The 25969-nt window shown below is 41.2% G+C and overlaps 1 protein-coding gene across 6 annotated transcripts in view; it reads left to right on the top strand.

Moving 5' to 3' along the window:
• Positions 1–25969, top strand: part of frmpd3 (FERM and PDZ domain containing 3) — an 82279-nt gene that overhangs the window by 47034 nt on the left and 9276 nt on the right. For 3 of the 6 annotated variants that reach the window (XM_035161444.2, XM_035161447.2, XM_035161443.2), the window contains exons 3-11: positions 17777–17889; positions 17986–18140; positions 18530–18632; positions 18908–18953; positions 19620–19724; positions 22771–22878; positions 24390–24521; positions 24950–25069; positions 25349–25485. In XM_035161444.2, coding sequence (XP_035017335.1) covers positions 17849–17889; positions 17986–18140; positions 18530–18632; positions 18908–18953; positions 19620–19724; positions 22771–22878; positions 24390–24521; positions 24950–25069; positions 25349–25485 — 947 coding nt within the window. In that variant the 5' untranslated portion in view covers positions 17777–17848. Of the gene's footprint in view, positions 1–17776; positions 17890–17985; positions 18141–18529; positions 18633–18907; positions 19725–22770; positions 22879–24389; positions 24522–24949; positions 25070–25348; positions 25486–25969 lie in introns of those variants that run through there. The other 3 variants (XM_035161445.2, XM_047340474.1, XM_035161446.2) reach the window with 3 other exon arrangements.

Here is a 25969-nt window from a genome sequence, read left to right as displayed (position 1 = left end):
CAATGTCAATACAACGTCTCAGTGCTCATGTCACAACACCACCACTCCGCAATCAACTCTGCCTTCTGAAACTTCACAGGCATTGGCTGAGCACCAGCTATCACACTGGAGAAGAGAGGAGATTTTTACTATAAAGTAGATTGTGGAAATGGAATGAATGACTGGCAGTAGGAGATCAAATACATCACATTCTCCTCGCAGAGAAATAAAAAGAAAATGACGGATCTGAACTTCTTGAACCTCTTTTACACCACATATGTATACGCACTTTCTTCAAATGTGAGTAAACCCACCAAAAAAGGCAAGTGACTCATGTTCAACTTCACAAATGTGTTGGAAACTGAGAAGCTCTCTCACCTCGGGCTGCTTGCCAGTGTTGCATTTTGCCCCAAACTGTAGAAAAGAAACCCTGTTGCACGTTGGCCGTGCCTTCAATTCCTTTTTGTAATGCTGCACAGAACAAAGTGCAGCGTCAGCATCTAGACTGCCAAAATAAAGGAAAAGAAGTGCATTCACCTGGGAGTTCTGTCCCTACGTCTACTGCACAGTTTGACCCGTAAGTGAATGCTGATTTTATTAATCTCAATTGCAGACAAAAGCCATATGTTAGTGGGTCTTTTGACCAGAGCAAAAGGGGCTTTGGATTAAAAATGTAAGACACAAGCAAAATAAGGGCAAAGTTGAGTCGTGCGAGAGGAGGTTTTCAGTTGCTGCAGCTGAAGGAGAACAACTGAGCTGTCTGACTGCAGCCGTCTGGCTCCAGCGTTGTTTAAGGTTACGTGACATGCATGGCGATGATCTGCAGCGCTGGATTTTAGGTTAAGGTCAAGTCAGCACTGCACATACTGTGGAGCCACATAAAGTTGAATGCACCTACAGCCTCGAGTAAAGCGGATATAATTAAACCACGGCCAAAAGTGTGATTTAAATCAAACTAAGATATATTTCTTTCTCTGGGTTTAAACTTTGTTGTAAATATTTTGGACAATGTAAGTACAGAAGGCAACAAAAAGTTGTTTTCAGATATTTTAATGAAGAAGATTATATCTTAACATAGGTGAGACATTAGCAGCACCTTCTACCTCTCTGTGACACCTTTTGCATCTTATTATAAGAAAAGATAGTTACATTTTAGTTTCTGGCCTCAGTACAAAGGGCAAAATAATATTCCTGGATCGAAGAAAATCTAAAATTACTACTAAATGACAAGCCTACACAAAAGAGACCTATCCTCCTTGTCTGTGACTCCAGCGCGCCCATATTTCTCATATTTCTCCTGCTTCAGTATCGTGACACAAGTGTTCCCTGCGGTGCTCTGTGGTCTGTGCGCAATAGAGCTCCTGCAGAAGGTTCGATATGACAGACCACCCAGGGCAATTCCTGCAATCTTGTTGATTATCTCCACATTCACATCGATTATCACGTGGCTCCCCCCCCCCTCTCATGCTCAGTTAACACTGGCTGCTGATATGAAGCTGTATTATTGATTGCAGCCCATTAACAGGGACAAAAGTGCATGGTTACGGCCTGACTCCCACACTCAGTGGGCCACCCACACTTGCATCTGGATTAAGCGTCCTTCCACAGGTGCAATTCACACTGGGCAGCTTCTATTAAATCATTTCTGGGAGTTTATTAGCAGAAGTAAGATTTAGAAATCAGTCTCCAAACAAAGCAGAAGTGGCACAGTACTGGTCACAAACAAAAGAAAAGAAGTAAAAAAACAGAATTGTGAGGAGATGCCATCCTGTGCTCTCCATTAATTGTGCTGATTGAACGGCTCTCGGATAAAAATTAAAAGCATACAGAGTTTGGTTTTGTGCCATTTTGTGTCGCCAGCTGGAGCAACAGGCAAACATTTGTTGGTGAAATGATTAATGCATCATGTCTGCAGAGGAACAGTGTCATGTTGTCTGAAAGCAGTGGCTTAGCTCTGAGAGAGAAATTCATTGTGCATTTGTATTCACTCTTTGTAAGATATAAAGGAACTGTTATTTCAAGTATTGAACTTGTGCTAGCAAGGAAATGACACATGACAATGAGCAACACAACAATTGCACGAACTCAGGGGTTCTGCTTCAACGCAACAGTCTCTTCGATCCGTGCACCAGCAGGCTGCACATCCCTCCCTCCTCTCCTCTGCCCAGGGAGCATTAAATGGATTAAAGCACCAAGAGCAGCCAAGCACATATTCATTTCCTCCACACTGAGGTTGAGAGCAGCAGACGGCAGACAGCATATTATGGAGTGTCACAAAGTCCCTGGACCATCTTCCCAAATCAAAGACATACGATTCAAATCTTTTAGAGTTGATACAATCGTCCTCATTGAGCAGCTTTGGTGCCACAGTGTTACGACGCTTAAGTAGGTGTTACCGCGGACTCTGGAATGGGAGAAGAAATATGAGTATAAATGAATCAAAATTGGTTCCATGAATTCTCGTTCAAATAAAGAGTAGGTCTATGTATATATATATATATTTACACATTGTGTTGAATATTTTTTCCTGCACTTCTGTTCACCTTAAATACACAAGACTGAGGGTGTCCTAGTTTGATATTCAGTACAATTTCATAACCACAGACATATACTACTTTGCTACTTTCAGACATACAGTATGATAAATGTACTTCTCTTTGTATGTCCAAACAAAGCTATTACTAAAGAGCTATTGGCTCCATGTCAGCAGTATTAGGAAGCCGCTTTAAGTGATTGTTTCTTATTTTGTGTTGTGTTTAACGGATACAACATAGTGCAGGTTTTTAACATAAACTGTGTATAAAGATGAATGGCACGTCTCCACTTCCTCCCTCTCTCCAGAAATTATGAAAAAATACCCCGGATACAAATGCCACCATCTTTTGCATTTGGAGCCAGAGTCTGCACAGTATCGATCGGGATGCCTATTACTCAAATTACTCTTTAGTTGTTGTAGACAGTTTTAGAAATAGTGTCTGGATAGAAAAGTATTTAAAAACCATAGACAGAAAATGAAGATGGACAACATGAATGTGAAGCCTAATTTCCTTGATCTTAAACCCTGCCACTTCCATATTAGTGGATGGGAAATGGACCAAATTGAAAAGTCAGAGTGCACTTTAAACAATTTTTTTTTCAAAGATGTTTTTTATCATTTCAGGTTCCTTGTCACACTTCATAATCTATGTTCAAGTGTTCATGATTGGTTTTCATTACAACTGAGGCTTAGAAATTGGTTGAATGCGAGTATCAATAACGCAGCTCCACCCCCCCACCCCCCCACCCCCATCCCTAATGCACAGACTCTCGTAACCGGGATATTTCGGCTTCATTCCTGGATAGTGGTGTGCAGTGGATATAAATGGTCTGGTACACGGTCTGTATTTATATAACGCTTTTCTAATCTTGATGACCACTCAAAGTGCTTTACAGCACAGTTTATGTCATTCTCCCATTCACACACACTTCCATACAGTGAGTGCACTTTCCCTGAGAGAAAAGGCAATTTTGGGGCTCCCTATCTTGCCCAAAGATGATGCGCTGTCCATATTTATACACAGAATATGATTTAAGGTAACATAATTAATCCAAATAGCATTTGAATCAGTAGATTTAATTGGATAGAAACAAGGATAACATCAGAAAGAAGAATTGACCATGACTGTGGCAACACAGTTAAAAGCAATCAATCAAAAATTGAGAAAAAGTAGGGCCTGGCTTGACCCAAGTGGGCAGGCAGCAGTGGTATCAGCAGGCCAGATGATTACTTACCCTGGTGGAGCAGCCGATTGGTATTCTCAGCACAGCCACTAAAACATAGCAGCACTACATACAGTAAGTCGGTGGACAGAGAGGGAGACAGAGAAAGAAAGGGAGGGAGAGGTGCGACAGACGCTCTCAGACCAGCCAGAGCCAGCAGGGAGGCTGTGTTAATCATCAGCTTTGCGCCGTGGTATGAAACCTAAGGTGTGGAGCCTTCTGACAGTCAAAACCAACACGCTATGCAAGAGGATCAAAGTTCACATTTAAATCAGTGATGTACAATTTACAGATCGGGTGGATTCACCTCACATGTTGTCAATGATGACCAGCAGCTCTACTGGCCAGAAAACCGCTGGGAAAAGCAACAATGACAAAATGAGAAGGAACACGTGAGTGAGGGATGTGGTGGCGGGACAGAGCAGAGAGGTCACACAGGGTTTTGTGGTTAATGAGGTGTTGCAGTGTTGTGTCTACACCCTGTCATCATGACATGTAAATGAAAGATATGGGCAGAACTGTTGTACCAACTGTTGTTACAGAAAAGCTCATTAATATTCTGTCGTATGGAATTGTACAGGCGGGGAAAATAGAAGTGCAGTTAAGCACAATGCATGAATTAATATAACTGAAAAACAGTTTGTGCAAATGTATGCGAGACAGAAAATGTGTTTACTCTGTGAAATGCATACCTGCATATTAGTCGGAAGCACAAATATAGAAAGTGGGGAGGGTGTGGGAATTGAGCTGAATGCTGCAGACTGCGGGGACACGTCCACTTTATTGGTAGTCACAAAGGGGAGGAGTCGGGAGGTGGCGAGTGGGTGATCTCTCGTGGGTGGCAGAGATAGGAAAAAGGAGGGGGGAGGCGGCCACGCTGTATATCGCAGAGAATGAGTGTCACTCTGCGTCGTTCCGCTGTCAGGCGAGCTGCTGAGAGCCGATCGCTCCACTGAAGGATGACAGCAAAGAGAGAGAGGGAGACACTCGGCGGCTGTCATGGCCACTCTGCCTCTCAGAGTTGAGCTGCGGGCAACTGGCTGGTGTAACTGGCTGCAGGCTGCTGGACCTCAGAGGCCAATTAAGCCATTTTCACTATGTATGTGAAAGCTACAGTCAGAGCCAACGGTTATTTGATGGTCTCGTGTACAGCCCTTTTGCAGGGAAAACATGGAGGACTCGTATTGATTTTGTAAAGATCGTGTGCATTAACCTTTGGTGGTAGCTTGGCCACACTACCATCACTTCTGTCTGATGTACAGTATTTATAAGCCTTGAAGGGTACGTCGGGTGAATAACAGGAAATAGATCCGGAGTGAAAATTGAAGCAGCCTGTACAGCGCAGACTTTAGGGAGAGAGGAAGGCTATGCAGGCCTGACTTTTCTCCTCACAGCTCCTGACTGATGAATCAAACGCAGTCAAGTGGAACCTCCCCAATCTGAGAGCAGGGATTCAAGATAACCAAAGGAACTGCATCCCCTCGCTATAGCCGAGGAAGCTTATTGGACTAGGACAGCGGATTCAGTTTTTTCCTGCTCTGCTATTTCACTTTGCAAACATTCTTCATTGGTTACTTCTCTGCTACATGTTTAATTTTTACACCTTTCAGTTTTGCTGCCCTGAGCTTCATTTTGTTTGCGAACTAATTCTCTGCTACTCCTCAGTTTTTCCTTTTCACCTATGGTATGCTATGAATTTAAAATAGACAAACACTCAATCATACACACACATACATACATGTATATATACACATAACTGTTACAGAGAGGATATATTGGCTCAATGGGGTTTGATATACATACACACATTACTTAATTAGGTATTGTCAATAACTTAGATTTTTTTTTTTCTAACAAGTGAACACTTGACTCAGCTTGACTCAGACTTGGGTAATGGCTCTTTGTGGCTGCAGTGGCTGCAGTTTGCTGTATGTAATTTACCTTCAACAAACCGATGAGTGTGCCGTTTCATGGATCGGTGAACTGGTCCTAAATGGAAGGTTAGGAAGGCTGGTATTCGCCAAACCCCAATGCTATGGAGATGCTGTATCACACATGGCTGATTTCACCTCCCTCAGTTTACAAGCCTATATCCTATCTGCTGGAATTTTGCTGGAGCTCATAGCAGAAAGGTATCAGTGGTACGGAAAACATTCTTGAGTTTATGTCAAATTGGTAAAACGAATGACCTCGGAGTTTCTATCTCACAGTTTAATATAGTTTTATCACGGGTCAGGTTTAAATGCTTCATTCAGGAGCTGCAAGGTGACTCTGAGTTTTGTATATTCATCAGTGTAGTGCAGAGGAATAAAAATAAGAACAATGCCTGGACCATTTTGGCTTTCATCCTACAACACCGTCATGTTTGCCTTAATATTTATGACCTCCACAGGGGTACTGCTGTCTCTGGATAGCATTAAAGTCTGCCCCCTGCCCTCTATAAATATTTTCTTTATGGCCGGAGTCTAGTGAGAGAAAGTCGTAACAAGCTTTTACATGGATGAGATGCATTTCTTAACCTCATCCGCCTTTTATCAAACAAGATCCTGCTCAGCGACCAGCAGAGACCGTCAGAGCTGAACATCTGTTTGGCTAACCTCCTCCACCCATCTCTCCTCCCTGACAGAGCGGCTCGTATAATCACAGCGCCCATCCATCGCCGCTCGCTGTGCCTCCTTATCACATCTGTCCTTCCGTCCATCTCTCGGTCTGTCTGTCTGTCCGTGAGCCAGAGAGGAGGCCGGGTTATTGATCGCAGCTAAATGAAGCAGGCTCAAGGTCTTTACAGCAAAGCTATGATCTAACCGACTATGGCTGAAGGAGAAAGCCACTGCTCGACACAGCTTTGTCACAGTGAGACAAGGTCTGTGCCGAGGTGTCAGTGTTAATGGTGCAGCTGTACTGAATTATGTTCTGAATGTAAACCCAAGGCACCAGTAAGATGCAAGTCACTGGACTTGATGGTGCCGGCTGTTAATTTATTTTGTGTGGAAACGCAGATTTAAAAAAACTATAGTGAAAACGTTAGGCATTGTATTACTATACCAAGTGACAGTGTCTCTGTGTGCAGAGATAACTTCTAGTAGAAGTTCTAAGCATTTTCATTATTTATTTTTCTTTCGTTCTGAAGATGAAACATGATTATAGCGACCAAAATTATCATGATTATCAGTATTATTGTGGTACTGTTAGATATGCTGAATATCTTCAAAAAGTATTGATACACTAACTGATGTAATTGACCATATTTTACATTTAAATAATATATTTGTTATCAATAAAATAATAGAATATAAAATAATATAGCACTAAAAAACACATTCATGTTGAAGAAGGAAAGCTTTAGGTTGATAAAGAAGCTTTTTGTTCTACCATGAAACTTTCCCGTGATGCAGGTTTAAATGAAACCTTAAATAAGTCAATCAAATGAGCACATAAGAACAATACAACCATATGTGACAAATTTGATGTCTGATGTTGATGACATTAATAACACGAAACAAGAGGAACCAGAGCGGGGCCGGAGCAGGGCCGGGGTGGGGCCGGAGAGGGGCCGGAGAGGGGCCGGAGAGGGGCCGTAGCGGGGCCGTAGTGGAGCCGTAGCGGGGCCGGAGAGGGGCCGGAGCGGGGCCGGGGTGGGGCCGGAGCAGTGCCAGAGCGGTGCCTGGAGCGGGACCGGAGTGGGGCCGGAGCGGGGCCGGAGCGGGGCCGGAGCGGAGAAGACAAGATTGACAACTTGTTACATTAAGTGCAGGCGTTATCCCAAAATGTTTGAGAGTCAGCAAAAAAATCTGTGTTTGACTCCAAACCCAAATCACCACAGTATATGATAAAAATAAGGTAATAAAATATTACCAATCATCAGGAATTGTACTATGGTACTATGGGAAACTGGTAACCGTTTAATTCTTATTTTGATCAATCAATTTTTCTAATTACCTATTGAAGTTTTCAGACTCCAAAGTAACCTGTTTAATTAAAATTGTGTCTTTTGTCCATCAGTTTATTTTACAATTATTTAAAACAGAGAAAACCAATACATTTGTGAGAAGCTCAAAACATTGATATAATTACTTAATCAATTAGTTTTCAAGTGTAGGAAAATTAGCTGGCAGCTGATTTTGAGATCAGCAATTAATCAGCTTATTGTTATTGTTGTTATTTATAATATATTGACATTTGCGTGACACTAAACATGATGCAAATGGTGATTATAGATGAATCAGAATACAGCAAACAATCACTGGGAAGTAAAAATTATTTCCACAATCAACTCATCTGCCAATTATTCTCTCATGAAGACAATTATTTTGGATATTAAAACAAACAAAAACAAAAATGATGAGTCTAGTTCTTCCTCACAATTAAAACAACTATCAGAGTAGTTAGAGACTCATTCCCTTTCAGTTTTTCTGTGATCACAACAGAGAAAAGTAGGCTGTGCCATGGCAGGATGACATGATGATCATTCTGTGATTGCAATAAAATGGCAAGAAAATAATTCAACAGCATTCAACAGTGTGGCAGTTGTGTAAGATACACTGTAAAGCCAGATGATGTGCACAGCAGGTAAAAGTGATACAAGAGGGTGAAAGAAAGGCCTGACGGAGCACTATGAAGGCACCTCTGTCTCTCGGAGTGAACCTCTTGACTGCCGCCAGTGCATCGCTACTCTTTAGCACAGAGGTTGCGGGGTTAAGTTAGCCTGCAGACTGTGCACTCTGGAAGATGGGATATTCATTTCCATGTTGTGGTGTGGGTCATGTGGTGCAGTGATCACATTAATAATGTAAGAGTGAGTCGGAGAAGCAGCTAAGCCAGAGACCATCAGGTCAGCCAAGTCTGGTCAGGGGAAGCAACTACTCTTCAAACAGGTGGCCGGGCAGAGGTTTGCCTTTTCATCATATTAGAACATCAGTATGTGTCAAATATAGATTTCTTCTCCCTCATGAGATCTTCAGTGAGAATAACAGCGTGTCAACATTCTGTCCATAGCCAGGATCAGTGTTTCTGCCGGTTTCAGCAAGTTAATTTCCAGACTTTTTAAGACCCCTCGGAAACCCTGCTGAATTGTCAGGTCACGTTTGTTGGCTGATTGTTGGCGGAACAGATCGAAATTAGGCTGGAAAAACAGGGTCAGAACGCATCATGGTGGGATGGGGTGGAGGTGTTGCTCTCCATGTTTGCATTTGTTGCCTGATGGAATTTGGAGGGGAAAGTGAAATGATGTGCTGTATCCTCCTCTAGATTGTGAACTCTATTGCAAAAAAGTCATTCCCTCCAAACTCAAATCACTTCTTCAGACACTTCTTAACCTTTTACTCTCTCCATCTCCAAGACAATAACACCGTGGAGACACACAAATAAACAAACACGTCTTTGAACAAAGCAGAGATCTCTTTTCTTCTGACTGCAGTCTCCTTCCCTGAGTTTTCTCTTCACTTTTCTCTCCAAAAGTTTTCTCAAGATGTTATGTTTTGCTTCTTTGTGCTCAGAGGGCTGAATGGGGTTTCAGACCAGATGGGTTTTTGTGTAGTTTAGTGTGATGAGTAGTTGAGTGGGACTTGTGACAAATGGAAACCATGGCAGACTACACTGATGCAGCAGATCCTTATTGCCAACTTACACAGCCCAACCCATTTCTACCATCCTATAGAACAGGTGCCAATCTGTTCTCTAATCCTCTGTTTTCACAACTGTCATGTTCTAATGTCACTTTCTTCAATTTTAAAACTAAACATAGTATGCTGGAATTTTATGTTTAATCCAATATTGTTTGCTGTTTCATCTAATTTACTTGCAAACTTATGAGTTAACATCTTAACTGCTTTCTAATTTTATTTATTTGCTCATTTACCTCCTAGATATAAAGATATATTATATATATCATATTTAGATATATTTGAGCAAACCATGATTTCCATGGTTTAAAATTAGCTGTGCTGCTTCACAATCCTTCCAACAAACTCACAGAAGTAGCCCCTGAGGTACAAGAATCCCAGGTTGGGAGTCATTGCTGTAAAACATCTGTTCCAAGAGACGCTCAAAGATACACGACTGTTCAACTATGCACACAAAGCACATATTGTAAGAAGGCCTAAACCACAACAGATGCACATCTGACACTTCAACATTTCTCCCCTGAGTCATCATCTATGCCTTTCTAACCTTTAAGGTCTGCAGGCCCAACACAAGATAGTGCAAATAAAGAAAGGGACTAATGCTTTGGCAGGATGAGGAAGGTAAAGAGCCGACAACTTAGTCAACTGTCTGTAAACATTCAGTTGAAGTTTTCCACACAAATTACCGCCTGAAGAGCCGGTGCACTCTCTCCTTGCTGCATCAATCACCCCCCAAGCTGTCGCTTTCACCCACAGCCACAATCTGTTTTCAAATGGGCAGCCAGCTTTGGCTGTTAGAGGAAAGGGGCTAGGTGGCGACAGACGGACAGACAGACAGTAACCGGGAGAGGGGGCGACACAGATTAACAGAAAAAAAAAAACAGAGAAACAGTAAAGGTGGGCAACAACTTCAGAAAAAGAAAGTAAGAAACCAGTCAGCAGCACTTGCTAAATGGATGCCATCTGGCCCTACTGGGGAGGCCATTTGTGTAAAGAGAGGAAAGGGTGCAGGCGTTCTGGCAGGCGGGCCAGCAATGAACACAGCCAGAGACAGACAGACAGAGGGATGGGTCCTGCAGCTGCACAAATCTTTTTGTCTGTATCTGTATTTCACACAACAGGAATGGCAATTGTGTGGTCTGCGAGCAGCCAGCATGTCAAGTGAGGTAGACTGAGATGGGGTATATATTGTTTACCTGGCAGCAGGGATGAGAGGGGGAGGCTGGAGAATCTACCTGCAGGAGGGAGAAAACAACATGGTGTGAGACAGAGTCAGCAAAGACTTACATTATTGTTAATGTAAAGTAAAAAGAGAGCACGTGTGTGTGGTGTAAATGAATGTATTGCACAGGTTTAATTGAGAGCAACACTTAATATAACTGGTAATGGTGAAAAACAGGAGAGGAGGGATTTGCTAAATAAATAAACTGCTTCACATTCTAGTCAAAGGAATTGCCTTGAGGTTTTAAGTGATCCAGTCCTGCAGACAAAACACAAAATGAAAAGTTTATCAGTGAAGAATTGTGAGGCTGACTTTCATATTTCAGCCTTTGCTTTCCCCTCAGAACAAATTGGTTGTGTTGCCCTGCAGGAATTGTGGGACTGGGGCCGAACAGCCTGCAGTGATGGGAAGGATTAGGCCCCGTGCCGATGGCCTCATTTGATTGGCTCTCTCAGTGCAACGGCCTGTCTATCACCACAAGTAACAAACCAAAAAAAAAACAGTATTCATAATGAAGAGAAAGATCGAAGACAGTGGGAAACCATCCAGCTAAAATTACTTTAATATTTGCAGTTTTCTAGCGGCCAGACATGTTTCTAGTCCATGAAGGCTCATTTCACACTACACTGGCGAGATTATTGTGTCGCCCATTTCATAATCCTAACAGGATTTTTTCAGATGCAAGGATTTGCTACATTTGATATGAAATGTTGGCAGCCTGCGCTCGAGGGCTGAAAGAGAACTGTGAGCGACTGAATGAGACATATGAGTAAGCAACGCGACTTTGAATAAATATGCAAAATGTTAAATTAGATATAGCAGTAATTGAAAGAAGATCTAGCGTCTTTATACTGCATCATCTCTGCTTGAATTTGTGGTTTGTAGTGTTTTAGGCGATGGATAAGAAAGATGTTTCTTGTGATGACGCAGAGCAACATTAAGATGTCTCTTCCGTAGCAGTTTTCTCCTGCAACTACAGAGTTTCTTCTTCAGGAAGAAAACAAATCTGTCTCAGACAAATGGTGAATAAATATATCTAGTTGTCAATGTGAAAAGACATGTGGGTTTTCGTCTGTTATCTGTGCTTTGTGATTTCTTTACAGATTTACAACATGTCTCATCGTGTCAGTCTCTGTTAGTACTGATGTAACTCAAGATGTGACATTTAATCACATTTATGTAAAGGCTCAGAGTGATCCTGTTTACTGCAGTTTGAGTGTGCATGAGAGACTTAACCAATATGAAACAACAACCTCTGTCATATATTTTATATGACTAGAATGGCACTCAGTAGAGCGTATACTGTACCTCCGCCAAGGCCCAACAGTCCCCTTAAGGAACCACATTTAAATTCACTTGATCCAGATTCTTTTTTTTGGATCTACACCAAATTGCACACATTCATAAATATCAGTCCCCTTAACAAAAATGTTACACGCTTCTCTCACACTATTTTAAAGAGAGTGAAAAAGAATTCTGAATCAGCGTCCTGATCCACATCTGCACCAAAATTCAATAGGTTCTTTCTTTGGTTACGCGCCACCCCTCCACAGCATTTCATGGAAATCAGTTGAGTAGTTTTTGAATATTCCTGCTAACAAACAAAGACGAAAAAGAAAAAAAAACACAGATGACAAGCTCAAATAGACAACATGCTGAGATTTAACATGTCTGGATCAAACTGGTGGATCCAAAGACTGGCTGACTAACATTACAGAATCACACCTCAAGCATGCAGATACAAACTCTAAGGCTATCAGAGGTGACCATAGCTGTTCTATAAAGTTTACTATCTCTCCTGCCATATAGCTTCATCCCACAAAATTCAATCCAACTCAGTTCACTAAGAATAGTTTTTTTAATATGATACAATCAAAAAACAGAGCAACAAATGGAGCAGTGCATCAATGGAGTGTGCATTGCAGTCTCCTCACAAGGGAAAACAATATTAGATTGAATTCACAAAGAGCCAGAGCTGATGCCCGGTGGATATAAGTTCTCCCAGTCTGTCTGTCGGCCATGATTAATAACTGCAGTAGTCCTCACCTGTTGTTTGGCATCTCAGGGCAACTCTCCAATAACATACAGTCACTAATGAATGTCCACAATTTCCAATTAGTGCTGCACAACTCCCAAGTTCCCGCAGCTGATTCCATCTCTGATTGAAAAATTATTATTTATAATTCAGGCTTTTCACTTTTATCGGAAAGATTAACAATTAGTGCAACAGTAACATTTGTGAAAATTCCTCAAGCATCAACAGGGTAAGTAGCCAAATAATTCCCAGTGACAAGTGGAAGTGTTTTGCTAATTTGCCAGTGGAATAGACTCTTTTATTCCTGTTAAACTAACAATTAAGAATCTACATTTGAGACGCAGCATCCGAAAGGCTAAGCCCACAACTCCTGCACTTGGGAATTGCCTGAACTCATTAAGTCTGGATAATGTAGGATGAGCATGAATAATGTTGCATTCATTTAGCCTGAATGCATACATCGTATTTTTTTCTAACTCAATGTGCTGTCGAAAAGTTAGCTGTTTATTAAATCGGCTACACACAGTAGGTTTTTCCACATTTTTCTACAGTAATCTCCACTAATGCATTCAATCATGTTCACAAATGCTTACTTCAGCAAGCAAGGCAATTATATCTTAACATCAAACTTAAGATGACACTAATTAATTACAGATTAAGTCTAGCGTTTTTAAGCATATGTCTTTGAGCCTAGGCGAGATTTGAGAGGCTTTTCATATGAAAGGATTTATTGGTTACGAGAATAATATTTTTCTGGGCTTGTAATTTGACCCAGACAGACCTGCACAATAAATTAAGTTCTTCGGCGTCAGCATCATCTTTTATTAGCCAAGAATGACAGTAATTGTTCCAACAAGGAGAGACAACATCCACAGAACAATTTAAATAAGACGCAGGAGTAAACTGAGCAAATGCATTGTCTGGCAGCAGCAACTGCAAGTGTATGCTGTTTAACACAGAAAATGTTGGACAGCTTTCAGCTTTTACTATTTCTATTAAAGATGGCTAAGATGTCCTTCATCTTTGCTCTCAGGCTAAACTAATTTGTCCTCTTTTGCTGCAAATTTCCTTCTGAGTCCTTCGAGTTTCCAGAAAAACTGCAGCAGCTACGGGCTGTTTTTTCTCTTCACATGCAATGCAATCCCTCAAAAACAGTTATGGATTTTTTAAATGGGTTTCACGTATTTAATCATCAAAGTACTGCGTATAAAAGAACATTTGACCATTTGTTTTTTGCTGGGTTTCATCTTAGACTCCTCTCTATTGAATGTGACAATCTGCCTGCTCTACTATAATGCCCTCCACTCTGATCAAACCAAGAAACAGCCATTTGGCAATGAGAAAACCCAACTTCAGGGGTTAAACTACAGGACCAGAAGAACAGGGTATCGAGACATATCAGGTTGTCGTTGAATAGTCTTTTTCCTTCGGATGAAACTGAGTGAAATGACCCAGAATTATCTGAAAACCATGATAAGAGCTGGTCGAATTATCTAAATTCTATGGAAAGAAGCTTCAATGCTTCCTTTCTTATCTCCTTTATTGTAAAAAAAGAAAGGGAGAAAATGCTGTTCCACAATTCTTTAAGACAGCATCATTTAAAGTGACCGCTGTAGTTTCAGCAGAGCAGAATGATGTTAATGTAGAAACAACCAAGCAACTGTTTTCTTGTCACACAATCTGAAACTTATGGAAATTTGAGTATGATTGGTTGAACTTCAAATGCATAGATGTAGATTTAATCTATTTCTACTCTGTCCAGTTAGCAGTAATCTTACAGAACAAGAACACTGAATCTTTTTTTCACAAAATAATTTATACAGAAATATGGTCTCACTAGTGTGATACACTTACAGTCTGTACGTTTCTGTAACTTCTGTAACTGATCTTAGTCTCTTAATTGTAAACCAATTTTTCCAAAGAAATGAAATATTACGTAACCTGATTGCATTTACAGTAGCTCTCTTAATCCCGGCTTATCCGGTTTGTTCTTAAATCACAACAACTCCTTCCTGGCAATAGACATTTAGATAGAATACTGCACATATGTACCAACTGGTTTTATTTTCCTTATTGCCCCTTATAACTTTGTATGAATTATTATGTTATTCACTAAGATGCACAAGTTTTGGGTAAACACTCTACAGTTACATCCAGTAAAATCATATTAATAAGCCAAAAAGTTTTTCATTCTAATATTTTCTAATAAGACTTACTGTAATACATATTGCAATTCAGTTCAACATTACCAAAAAACAGATTCTGTGACTGACCGGTTGAGTAATTCAACCTGTAGTTTATACCTAATATCTGATCTGGACCTGAACAATGCAGCATTATGAAACGCAGTGACCCTTCAAGCTAATAATAAATCTGTCAGAATTCAGGCCTGGGAGAATAGTGGGCAAAAGGTTGTTCTTCCCAGACCCTGAGGCCTGGTGAGCTGCAGCAGAGCAGGTATCTGCTGCCCTGACCCCCAGCGCCTCAGGAAACGTTGGCATATGGCCACAGTGGCTGCAGGGTGATCGGAGAGCATCTGGCTGCTCCTCCTACCCTCGTAGTGGCCACATCACTATTCTCATCCACCCACTATCTCTCCGTCCACCCAAGCTTCGATGAGCTACCGAGAGCGGTAGCTATAGCAACGGGCAGGTCTGCCGATGCCCTTGGGGATCATTTCTTGACAGAATTCCTTGGTGTCCTCGCTCAGTAAAAGGCCGGGCTCTCTGCTGAATGGCTGTTTATCTTTGCAGACATGTAAGCTTCAGTGTCCCCCGGCTACCTTCATCACTCTCCCTTCTGTTCAGTTCGTTCTCAACACTGACATTGAATGCCAAAACTCTCTCTCTAAATTGAGCAAGGAATCTAAAGCTGTGTCCAAAGCAATAGGACAAAAACAAAGAGAGGAGGATGTGTTCCTCTGTTTCTGATTCAGTAACACTTGTGTATTCTTCTAACGATGGTTCCACAATTTTGGCTTGTTATTTGATCTTGTATGTACAAAAAAGAATCAGGGACTCTCAAACTACATCAAGGGCTCTGTGAATGGTAAAGTTGAATACTGTTCTTACATGGCCCGTACCTATCGGACCAGCACACAACACAGATGCTTCATTTCGGCTCTGTACTGAAATAGTTGCTCTGATTCCAGGCAACATAAACATCACCACACGAGTCTAGTTAATATTACACTTAACTCTGGTGGCAACACACTCTCAATATGGCTCTGACAGCACGTAACATTAGCCTGCAGTTAATAACCTCAAACTCGAGTCGACACGACACCAAAATGCCGCAAGCTAAATGGTCGAAAGTGTGGTCGTATTTCATGAGGAAGGATTCCGACACCGGGACGTGCAGAAAATGTCTGAAAACAATCCCAGGTAAAAGGGAGGAAGGATAGATTGGAAAGCAGAGGGATACTCCGTGTTTTGGAGAATTGATGAGGAGTTTGGGGCTTGGAGTGTTTTGCTGTATTAAGCACTAAAACTATTATTTAGTTTTAAATAATTGTAGTTGGGTTAGGTTTTATTTATTATTTGATTTTGTTATGTTATGATTTGTACTTATTTATATTTGTATATTAAAGTAACTTTCAACTTCCAATGTGCCTTAGCAATAAAAAAAAAAAACAGTCCTTATCATTGACTGACGTATTTTTTTCTTTTTAAGAAAAAAGAATCGCTTCAGTATGGATTTAGCAACCGTATTGCACAAAACGATATCTGACCCAACTTAATAACAGACAAAGGTAAAAGTGCAGGCTCTTTATAGCAAACATATTCTATCTTCACTGAGGTCACAAATCTTGGCTTCTGTGCACTGGATAAGAGTTGCTGACACACAGCAATCACACACACACACACACACCTGATGAATGAGCGGTGGCTGGCAACTCCTTGAAGATCAAACTGAATGGGTGTCCTTCCAGCAACTGCAATGGAGGACAGATGGCGGAAAGACATTAGAGAGACAGACTGGCGGAGAATAACTGTGGAGAGAAGTGCACCTTCAAAATCCACTGGGGGAGAATCAAAGGAGAAAATAATCACTCTTAATAAAAAAAAAAAACATTTAATCCTGTTCAGAGGCAGAAGCAGCAGCTGGGGCTTCATTTGTCAGGACTGTGCATCTTTGATTCAGACATATGATCCTTTGTAAGTCAGCTAAATATGGAATGTTGACATTTTTATTCAAATCTTGTCTTTTTAAATGATTAGCGTAATTGAGATTCAAAGCACACACAATGCAATGGATTTGTAGCCATGGATTGCACTCGATATGAAGCCTATCTAGGCTACATCAACCCTCATCTGATACCATGACACAAGGTAGAGATCAGTAATGCATCGCTGGAATTGTAAATGAGCCGTGGTGCTCCATAAGCCACTCTCATCAGAAATAACAAGTGACAAGAATATGAATCTGAAATATTGACTTATCACACTCCTGTTACTGACAGTGTGTGGCACTCAGAAAGGTGTGTGCTCTCTTCAGTGTATCGCCCCATTATAATCCAATCCAGCGGGTCTGTCTCTTTCTGTTTCATCCCATCCACGCCATTAACATCACAATCAGTGTCTCGTCTTCAGCCAGCAATCATCCCAGTCTGAGATGGCAGATATGAGTACAAATATCTGGCTCTCTTTCCCTCAAACAATCATTTGCATCCATTTTTTTTTTTGAGTCATTTTTCTGCTACACAGAAACCCACGTGCCACATATACACTCACACAGAGCCTTTCAGTAATCTTGCTGTCACTGCCTCCCACACAGGCATCTGTAAAAGAGCATGTGTGGTTCACAGCAGTAGCTTGGTCCACACTGGCAGAGACTGGCAGATTCAGAGATCTTACTGTGTTAAATACCCTGTGTGTATTGGGTTGATAGCTGCTACATATTTTAATGAAATGCCTACATTTTTGCTTCTATCTTGAGCATTTTTCCCTTGCAAAGCATATGAGACAGCTACGACTTGTTGACAGGGGAGGATGTCTGAGATTGTAACGCTGAACATTACATTTTTCAGCTTCACATTTATCCTTTCAGTTTTCTGTGAGGCTGCATTCCAAGGTGTTTCTTAGAGACGCTGTGTGTAAAGTGATTTAGATCCTTTTGACTGTTAAGCAAACAGCTTCGCTTATTTCTCTCTGTGTGCAGGTGAATGAGTGCAAAACAGAGTGAGGCCTTTGCAGTGCAACCCTGTCCCATGCTGCTCCCTCCTCTCAGGGGATGGCCAAGGTCCAGGATGGACATACGAATGCATGCGAAAGGTGCACATTGCGACACGTGACATGACACATCACGCAATGTCGGATATTATAAACGTTTGTGGGTGTTTTACATTTGTGTCTGTGTGCACTCTGCAGCTCTGTGATGTTAGAGGAGAGCCAAGATGGTATGGACAGTGGTACCCTAAGTCCGGCCTCAGCTCGACAGGTCACCATCCAGCGCCACCCAACTCAAGGCTTCGGCTTCATTGCAGGCAGCCAGAGGCCTGTCATTGTACGCTCCGTCTCTGCTGGTTAGTGTGTGTGCGTGTGTGTGAGTGTATGTGTAACCCTAACCCTTCCCCATGGGAAGAAATGTAAGTCCCCATAACCTAAATCATTAAATTTCATGGAAACATGTTTTAAGGTTAGCTTAGTTTAAAGTCAAGGTAGGGGTAAGGCAAGTAGACGCTATGCTTAAGGTGAGAGTGAATCTCGAGGAAATTTAAATAATTCAATGTAATATCCTCTGAGGTTATGGAGAAACTGTGTGTGTGTGTGTGTGTGTGTGTGTGTGTGTACATGGAATACAAGAGTGATGGCCCATTAAGTTAATCCTGTGATGTGATGTCTCAAGTTAAACCTCTTTATCGCATGCACATGACTTGGCCTCCTGGCTGTGTCTGTCCCGTCTCATTTGCAGACGGCCCCTCCTTTGGCAAGCTTCTCCCCGGGGACCAGATCTTGGCCATTAACGAGGAGACGGTGAGCGACGCGCCCAGAGAGAGAGTCATAGACCTTGTAAGGTAACATCCTTTACTGTCCCAGGAGGGAGGGAGGGCACAGGTCAGGGGCAAGAGGGAGGGAAAAGGACGCGGGTGAGGAGGGTAGATTGTGAGAAACAAACTGTTTCTTTCTGCTGCTGATGAGTTACATGAACACAAATCTGTGGATGAGTCAGTCCCTTTCGCGGCTGAAGGACAGTGAGGAAATGGCAGATATAAACTGGAGAAGCTCTCTAAATGCCATGCCGTCCATGGCATTATCTAACCCACTTCACTCTCTTGTTGTCTCTCCATAGACGCTGCAAAGACACGATAGTTCTCACTGTGCTGCAGCCCCATCAGGTAGTATAATGGGCCACTCTCTCTTTCATGTTCCTCTCCCACAGGATTTCTCTTACTCTTCATCGGGTTTTAACACGTTTACTTTGACTGTGAATCATGCAGAAACACTGAGTATTTTGTTCCTGCAGTGCACACTCACACATTACAGACATATATAGATTATATTAGCATTTATGGCCACGTCTACACATCAGAGTAATTTCTTTTTCCAGGTAACTCCTTCAGAACTGCTCCATGCGGTCATATCAACACCTACATGAGACCTTATTAAATAAAGATTTTCTGTGCATCCATACAGAGGAAATAGAAATGTACTCTGAATTAAGCCGGATGCCAAAACCTGGATATTTTCAGAAGATGGAATGCTGATGTTTAAATCTTTTTTTATTTAATCATTTGGACATATGCAGCTATTCTGGAGGGATTTGTCTATTTGATCAAGCGGCTAAGATCTTAATTGCTCTCAGGCCAGTAAACACAACAATTTAAAAATATTTAGGTGAGCATCACGTCTAAAGCAGATTTGGAATTGTCGCATTGCAGCAGCATTAGTCGGCTCTCCAACACACTTTAGCACTGGCAGTCACTGGGGCTTTTCTCTAATTTTGACATCTCGTCTTCCAAGCTGATTCAAGAGTTCCTCTCTCTCTCTCTTCTCATCCTCAGTCACCTAAGTCTGCCTTCATAAGCGCAGCCAAAAAGGCCCGGCTGCGAACTAACCCGCCTAAAGTGCGCTTTTCAGAGCAAGTGTCCATCAGCGACCCGGACTCAGTAAGTTCTACATGACACGTCTCCCTGTGGCTTGTGCTGTTACCCTGTCCCGCCCTCTCCTACTGTGCATGTCTTTTGTTTGATCGCAAAAGCTTCAAGTCCTCTCTCCACCCTTGTTTGAGTCTGAGCTTCTCTATGTTGTGTTTGTGTGTACAAGTGTCTGTGTGTGTCCGTGCATGCTTTCGGCCCAGCAGTTTGGCCAAGAATAAATTGCTTTCCTGACTGATTTGAATTCTCGCAGGAACAACCTGAACCTCTTTTCAAAGGCATTCCGACATTTTAAGACATAATATCACTTGGAGATGTTTTTCGGGTGATTTCGCTCTTTTATCAACATCTAGGCTACAAATATCACTTATGTGGCTTGGAATACAGTTAAGGCCTGCTGTGTGAAATATGTATGAGGTAAGGGACAAGTTAATTTATAAGGGGTAAGGGAGGGTCAGAAAAATAGAGATATGTTAGGTATTAAAATTTTTGGGAAAAAGGGACGGTAGTCTTTTATGAGATAGTTGAGGAGTTATTGTACCCCATATTCATATTCTATTAAATATTTTCCTAATTAAATAAAAAGATCTGATAGTCAATCAACCAGGGAAATGGGATCATTTGATGGTTTATTTAGCAACTTTTCATTGTAATATTTGTCAAAAGAAAACAATAAAAGCCCCCTTTAGTGAAAATCAAGGTTTACATATGAACATATTCAGCGTTTCACACAGAACTAATTCAATGTATAGTGGTAAAAGTCGTGCACATGCATACGAACGAAGGTTTCAAGGGAAGTCAAACTGCAGCTGAAACTATGAGGTCTCCTGGATGGTAAAGTGCAAGCACGTGGTAGGGTGACTCTGCAAATAGCAGTGCACACACCAAGTTAGAGATCTCTTATTACACTATGAGATGTGTCAAAATGTGTTGGCTCAATATGAAACTGTGGCAGAACAAATTGGAATATGGGAGCCCACCACAGTCTAGATAATTAATGGGAAACACTGCATATTAACATGTACCCCTTGAGACATAATTTGAGCGAAGTAAGCTGAAAAAAAAAACTCATGTCAACTTGTGGGTAGGGATCGGTGGCTGCAAAAGGCTCCTCAACTGCAGGTGAGCTGTGAGGGAGGAGAGACTTCTTATTCAGATCCCAGTCACGAAATAGGGAGGAAAAGGAAGGTGTGTTACATTTAAGCCATAAGGCCATGAGGTTTTTTTTTGACAAACCCTTTGAATATATCATTTTGAGGAACAAAGGTTATGTATATTAGCTAATGGCATGGGACTATATGGAGCAGCATTGTATTTCACAAAATGAAATATAACATTCACCACACATCCATCCCAAAAATGGATTCAGTCCCTAACACCTGGTGGCCAATCAAGGATCTATTACTGTAAATAAAGTGAGAGAATGAAGAGGACAAGCAACAAGACAATCAATAAAGAATCAGTTGGGAAAGGGCATTTCATCATCTTATTTTCCATTTAGTATGTACTTAATGGAAGAAGATAGAGAACTGGATTGCTCATCACGGGGACCACCAGGCCGCTGATAACCTATAACACAGTTTTAAGCAACCGACTCACGCTCGCTTTCCATCGCTGCTGAGTCGACCATCCACTCTAGCCTTGCAGTACCAGCAGTCGAGATCAAGAGAACACCACAGGCTTCCTTTAGTGGCCCTAAATCAAGCCAGCGAAGGCCACCAGTTTCATTAAATGCAATCAACAGGAGGCTGGATCTGTTCTCTTCCTCAGTTTTCCTCGCTGTTTCTATCTCACATTTGTGAATCTCATTAATGCTGATGCAGAGATGTGAGGGGGATGCTATGATTGGTAATGATCAGATATTTCAGCCACCAAACCCCAATTTATAGCATGACATTCTCCTCACAGAGATGAGGCCATGGCACTGGGCTGTGATTTGTCCCTGATAACAGTTTCCCTGCATGTGACGAATCAGCTCCTGCTCCTGCTCACTAACAAGGACAAAAGTAGCAGCTAGCAATGGGGAGAATGTTTGAGGTTTCTCTTCTCTGCTGCATGCTGACTTTTGCCGATTGGTGCATGCTGACTATTGAAGTAAGGAGAAAGATCTGTTGACTTATTACGCATGCAGGCCTTAGCCACCTTCAGTCTCCAAAGAAGAACAGCTTGTTGAGCCTTTTGAATACTTAAGTTCTTCAAAAACAGACTGCTGGGCGTCTGCTGTGAGCAAAACTCTCTATTTCAGCTGAATGCAATTTTGGAGATATATTGTTGCAATACATTTCCATCCTGTTACTGTCATGAGTAATTTCTTCCTACTGTTCTGACAAATCTGATCATCAGATAAAAAAAGAATAATACAGGAAAAAAGATGAAGGGCTGCAGGGCTGTTTTCTGCTCCATCTCCGCATGCATCCAAATGTCACATTGAAAAACCTCAGGTCTATCTTATTACATTAAGAGACCTTCTTATCCTCTGATCACAACTGTGGTCCTGTGAAACTATATCATGAGAACTTGGTAGTTGTTTTTGTAAACTTTTAGCAAGATAATGAAAAAGAAGGAGACCGCAACAGGGAGGAGAGAGTCACCCCTCACAACACATTCTACCAAGAATGAACTTTGAGTGCTTCGAGTAAAGACAGTAACCCTGAATCAGGCCACACCTCTTGTTCCTCTCTCAGCTCTTTGTGAGGGCTTTCATTCCCACCATCCAACTTTATTTGCATGACATACATATTGAATGAACAGAATGGAGAACTTGAATAAACCCTTCTTTGATCCTAATACAATGCATGGTGTGTTCATCCTGAGGCAGAGTTTTGCTCCTTCTCTAACGGTCCAGAGTTCAGTTAAAGTATCTTTCCATTGTTATTTTCTCTCACCTCCTTTGCCCTTCGTTCTACTGCTACTATCTCCATAGCAGAGTACAAACCCACGACTGATTGTGTTTGTATTTAGCAATTTCATTATTGATTACCCTTTAGGCACATTCTCACATATACCATCAATTTCTTTCCATTTAACTGAAGGTGTTTTCTCCCTAAATCTTTTTCAGACAATGCTCAAGGACGACTCCTTGCTACTCATACCAAATGTGTTGAAGGTGTTCCTGGAGAATGGACAGATTAAGTCCTTTACGTTTGACAGCCGTACCACTGTTAGGGTACGTATTCACCACAGGTGGCCAGTAGAATATAGCATTGTTATTCCCCCCCAAAGGAATAACAATGCCACCTCCTATCTGCAGTACGAGCAAATAGTCTCACAACGTCATCTTAAAAATTGATAATATGTCTATTTGTGTTTACAGTTTATTCCCTGCCCCTAGCAGCAAAAAACAAAGGTTATTGGAACTCAAATTAAAGATTTCAATGTATAATAGAAATATCTCTAACTGGCTTAAAGAGGCAGAGTATAGATATGACATAATATTACCAAATTGTTATCATTGACTTTTCCATCGAATAGTGTTCATTATTCATTGATGTTTAATATGTAATAATAGAATATGCCTAATGGAGTGATTATACATTTTTATAATCTAAACTCCCTTGTGTCCTTTTCAAAAATTAAACAGCTCTAATTTTGAGGAGAACATCAACCCCTCGGTTTTTTATTTTATTTAAGATCTTATGTGATTGCAGTAATAAAAAAAGACAGTTGAAATGAGTCAGACAGAGGTCATCTCTATCCCTACATCAGCCTCTAAGACGAGTCTGACATCTCAGAGCAGAGTCATTAAACAGATTCTAAATCTCTCCTCTACTAATGGTGAGAGAGAGTGAGGGGGGAAAGAGAAACAGAGCAGCTCTTTAAAGGAGAGATGGAGGAACCTCTCCACTATTAGCCTAATTAATTGGATTTTCAGCATAATAAGAAGGCTCAGGTCAATAAAACAATAACACAATTGGCATAATAGGATGCCCGGTAGTATGCCCATTAGACAGGCTGTCAACTAAAGAAGCTTTCCTGCAGTATTTTAGACTACAATATACAGCATTCTGTGGATGCTTCAGATGATTGTGGCTTCCCCGGGCGTCTTTTAATGCAAACCACACAGGTCAATAGTGTTAAAACTGCACATCCCTGTTTATTAAATGTAAGCGTTTGTAGAGAGAAAATTCATAGTGTACATAATTTTCAGGTCTGAATGAGCCTCCATACTGAGATTTCAAGCCAAACTACAGCAGCATATCACTACAACAGAATATTTTTTAATGTCAATGCCTCTGATATATTAACAGTGCATATAAATTATGACATTTTAACCTTGGGGATAGCCCTCAATAACAGAAAAACTGTGAATTACCCCTGTGATAGTGTTCTCTGAATTTTAGAAAAAAGATATGTGAAAACCTAAACACGATTCATAGATAATGATCTGCACAAGAGCAAAAGTTCACACAAATGTTATTTTCTTAAAATGGATGCACTCGCTGTGCAGAATGGAGAACATCTATAGAAGCTCTCCATTGCACATAATACCAAACATGATATCATCGTCAAAAGCCTATACAAGGATTTCAGTTTGACAAATCACTCTCTATAAACATGGAGGGAATTCAGGCTAAAAATATTCTCCATACATTAAATGTATATTTTACCTGTAGTAGAATGTATTCTTGCTGTGGAAATATTTTTCAGTATCTAATCTGAGGATCTCTCTCCTTCCAGGATGTGATCTCCTCACTGCAGGACCGCCTCTCACTACGCTACATAGAGCACTTTGCCTTAGTACTTGAGGCAGGTGGTCTGGAGCAGGATCAGAGGTTGCAACTGCTACAGGAGAACCAGCCTTTGACACATGTAAGAAACCCCCAAAAACTGGGAAATTGGTTTAAAATGTGTCTAAAAACTGTTAATGATAGCTATGGGTTTAGCAGTATGAAAGCAATAAAAGCAACCCCAATTAATTGGTGGTTGGTTAGAATGCATTTCTGAGCTTTGGTGTGTATTTCTAAGTGTCTTTATGTTTCGTTTCTGACATATTCTGAATAGCATAATCACTTGAGGTTGTTGCCATTATTGGTCGGTTGATGGTTCAACATTTTTCTTTCACCTTGACTAAAACAAGACATGCTGTGACCGACTGCAATGTTTGGAAAATAGGGTGCATCCAGAAGTCAACCCTGTTTACTTGTGGAAAGTGGTCTAAAAAATTTGGACCAAAGTGTGCTTGTGACTAATTTCAAAGATGTTGTCGTTAACTAGCTGATACCGGTGTATTCCCCCAGGTGGTGCATCGAACCTATTTCCAAGGGATGAAGTGTCTGTTCCGCATGTGCTTCTTCCCCAAGGACCCTGCGGACCTGTTGAGAAGGGACCCCGCTGCATTTGAGTACCTCTACATACAGGTAATCAATGGATTAAAAGGGGTTTTATAAGGATGTCCTCCAGTCTCGTGACACTGTTGGAGAGCTGTCCCCTCGAGCAGCAGGAGAGCCAATGATTTCAAGTTCCTATGGGTGGCTAGTTTCATTCTAGATTATATCGTGGATTGGATTTGTTGGGTAATTTTAGAGTTACAAAAAATGACATGCCAGATATCATGTGCAACTATCCAAAAGCATCTGGTCTTTAACAGTGTTGTTCATAATCAGCTGTGTACAAAGCATTTCATCATGTCCTCACAGAATCGCAATGACGTTATCAAGGAGCGTTTTGGTATGGACTGGAAATCTGACATCACGTTACGTTTGGCTGCACTCCATATCTACATCACTGTGTCCTCTGCAAGGCCCAATCAGAAGATCTCCCTCAAGCATGTTGAGTAAGTCCAAAAAACTGAATTAGCTTTGAAATTAATTTATGAGGAATTGAAGACAAAATTGATGTATTGCATTTTTTTCATTCATTAAGAATTCTGAAGAGCAAATCACTGCATCCCACAGTGAAGTTTGTTCAGTCAGTAATATCTAGATGATTGATAATTAATCCTAATAATTTTAAAAACACAAGTTGTTCATGGATCATTTTCCTCATGTCATTATGAGACAAAGAAATCTAATGCTTTGTGAAATAACATCTCTCCCGCAATTTGCTCATTTATTCTACATAACCTCAACCTAGCAAGTCATTAGCTTCTGCCATCACAACTTCAGAAGCCTAACAGATCCACTGTGCTGGTAATAGACTTAGGGTGGCCATGTCGAGGCAGAAGTCATACAGGGTGACAGCTAGGGACACCATTGTTTCCAGTGAGATGAAAAAAAAACTCCTCTGTGTCTTCAGTTGCGAAGTCTTCCCTGCAAGCA

Source organism: Hippoglossus stenolepis, chromosome 7 (genome assembly GCF_022539355.2).
Source record: "Hippoglossus stenolepis isolate QCI-W04-F060 chromosome 7, HSTE1.2, whole genome shotgun sequence".
In the NCBI taxonomy this organism is placed as follows: Eukaryota; Metazoa; Chordata; class Actinopteri; order Pleuronectiformes; family Pleuronectidae; genus Hippoglossus; species Hippoglossus stenolepis.
Note: the sequence above shows the minus strand (reverse complement) of the source record. Positions and strands in the feature narration are given on the sequence as shown.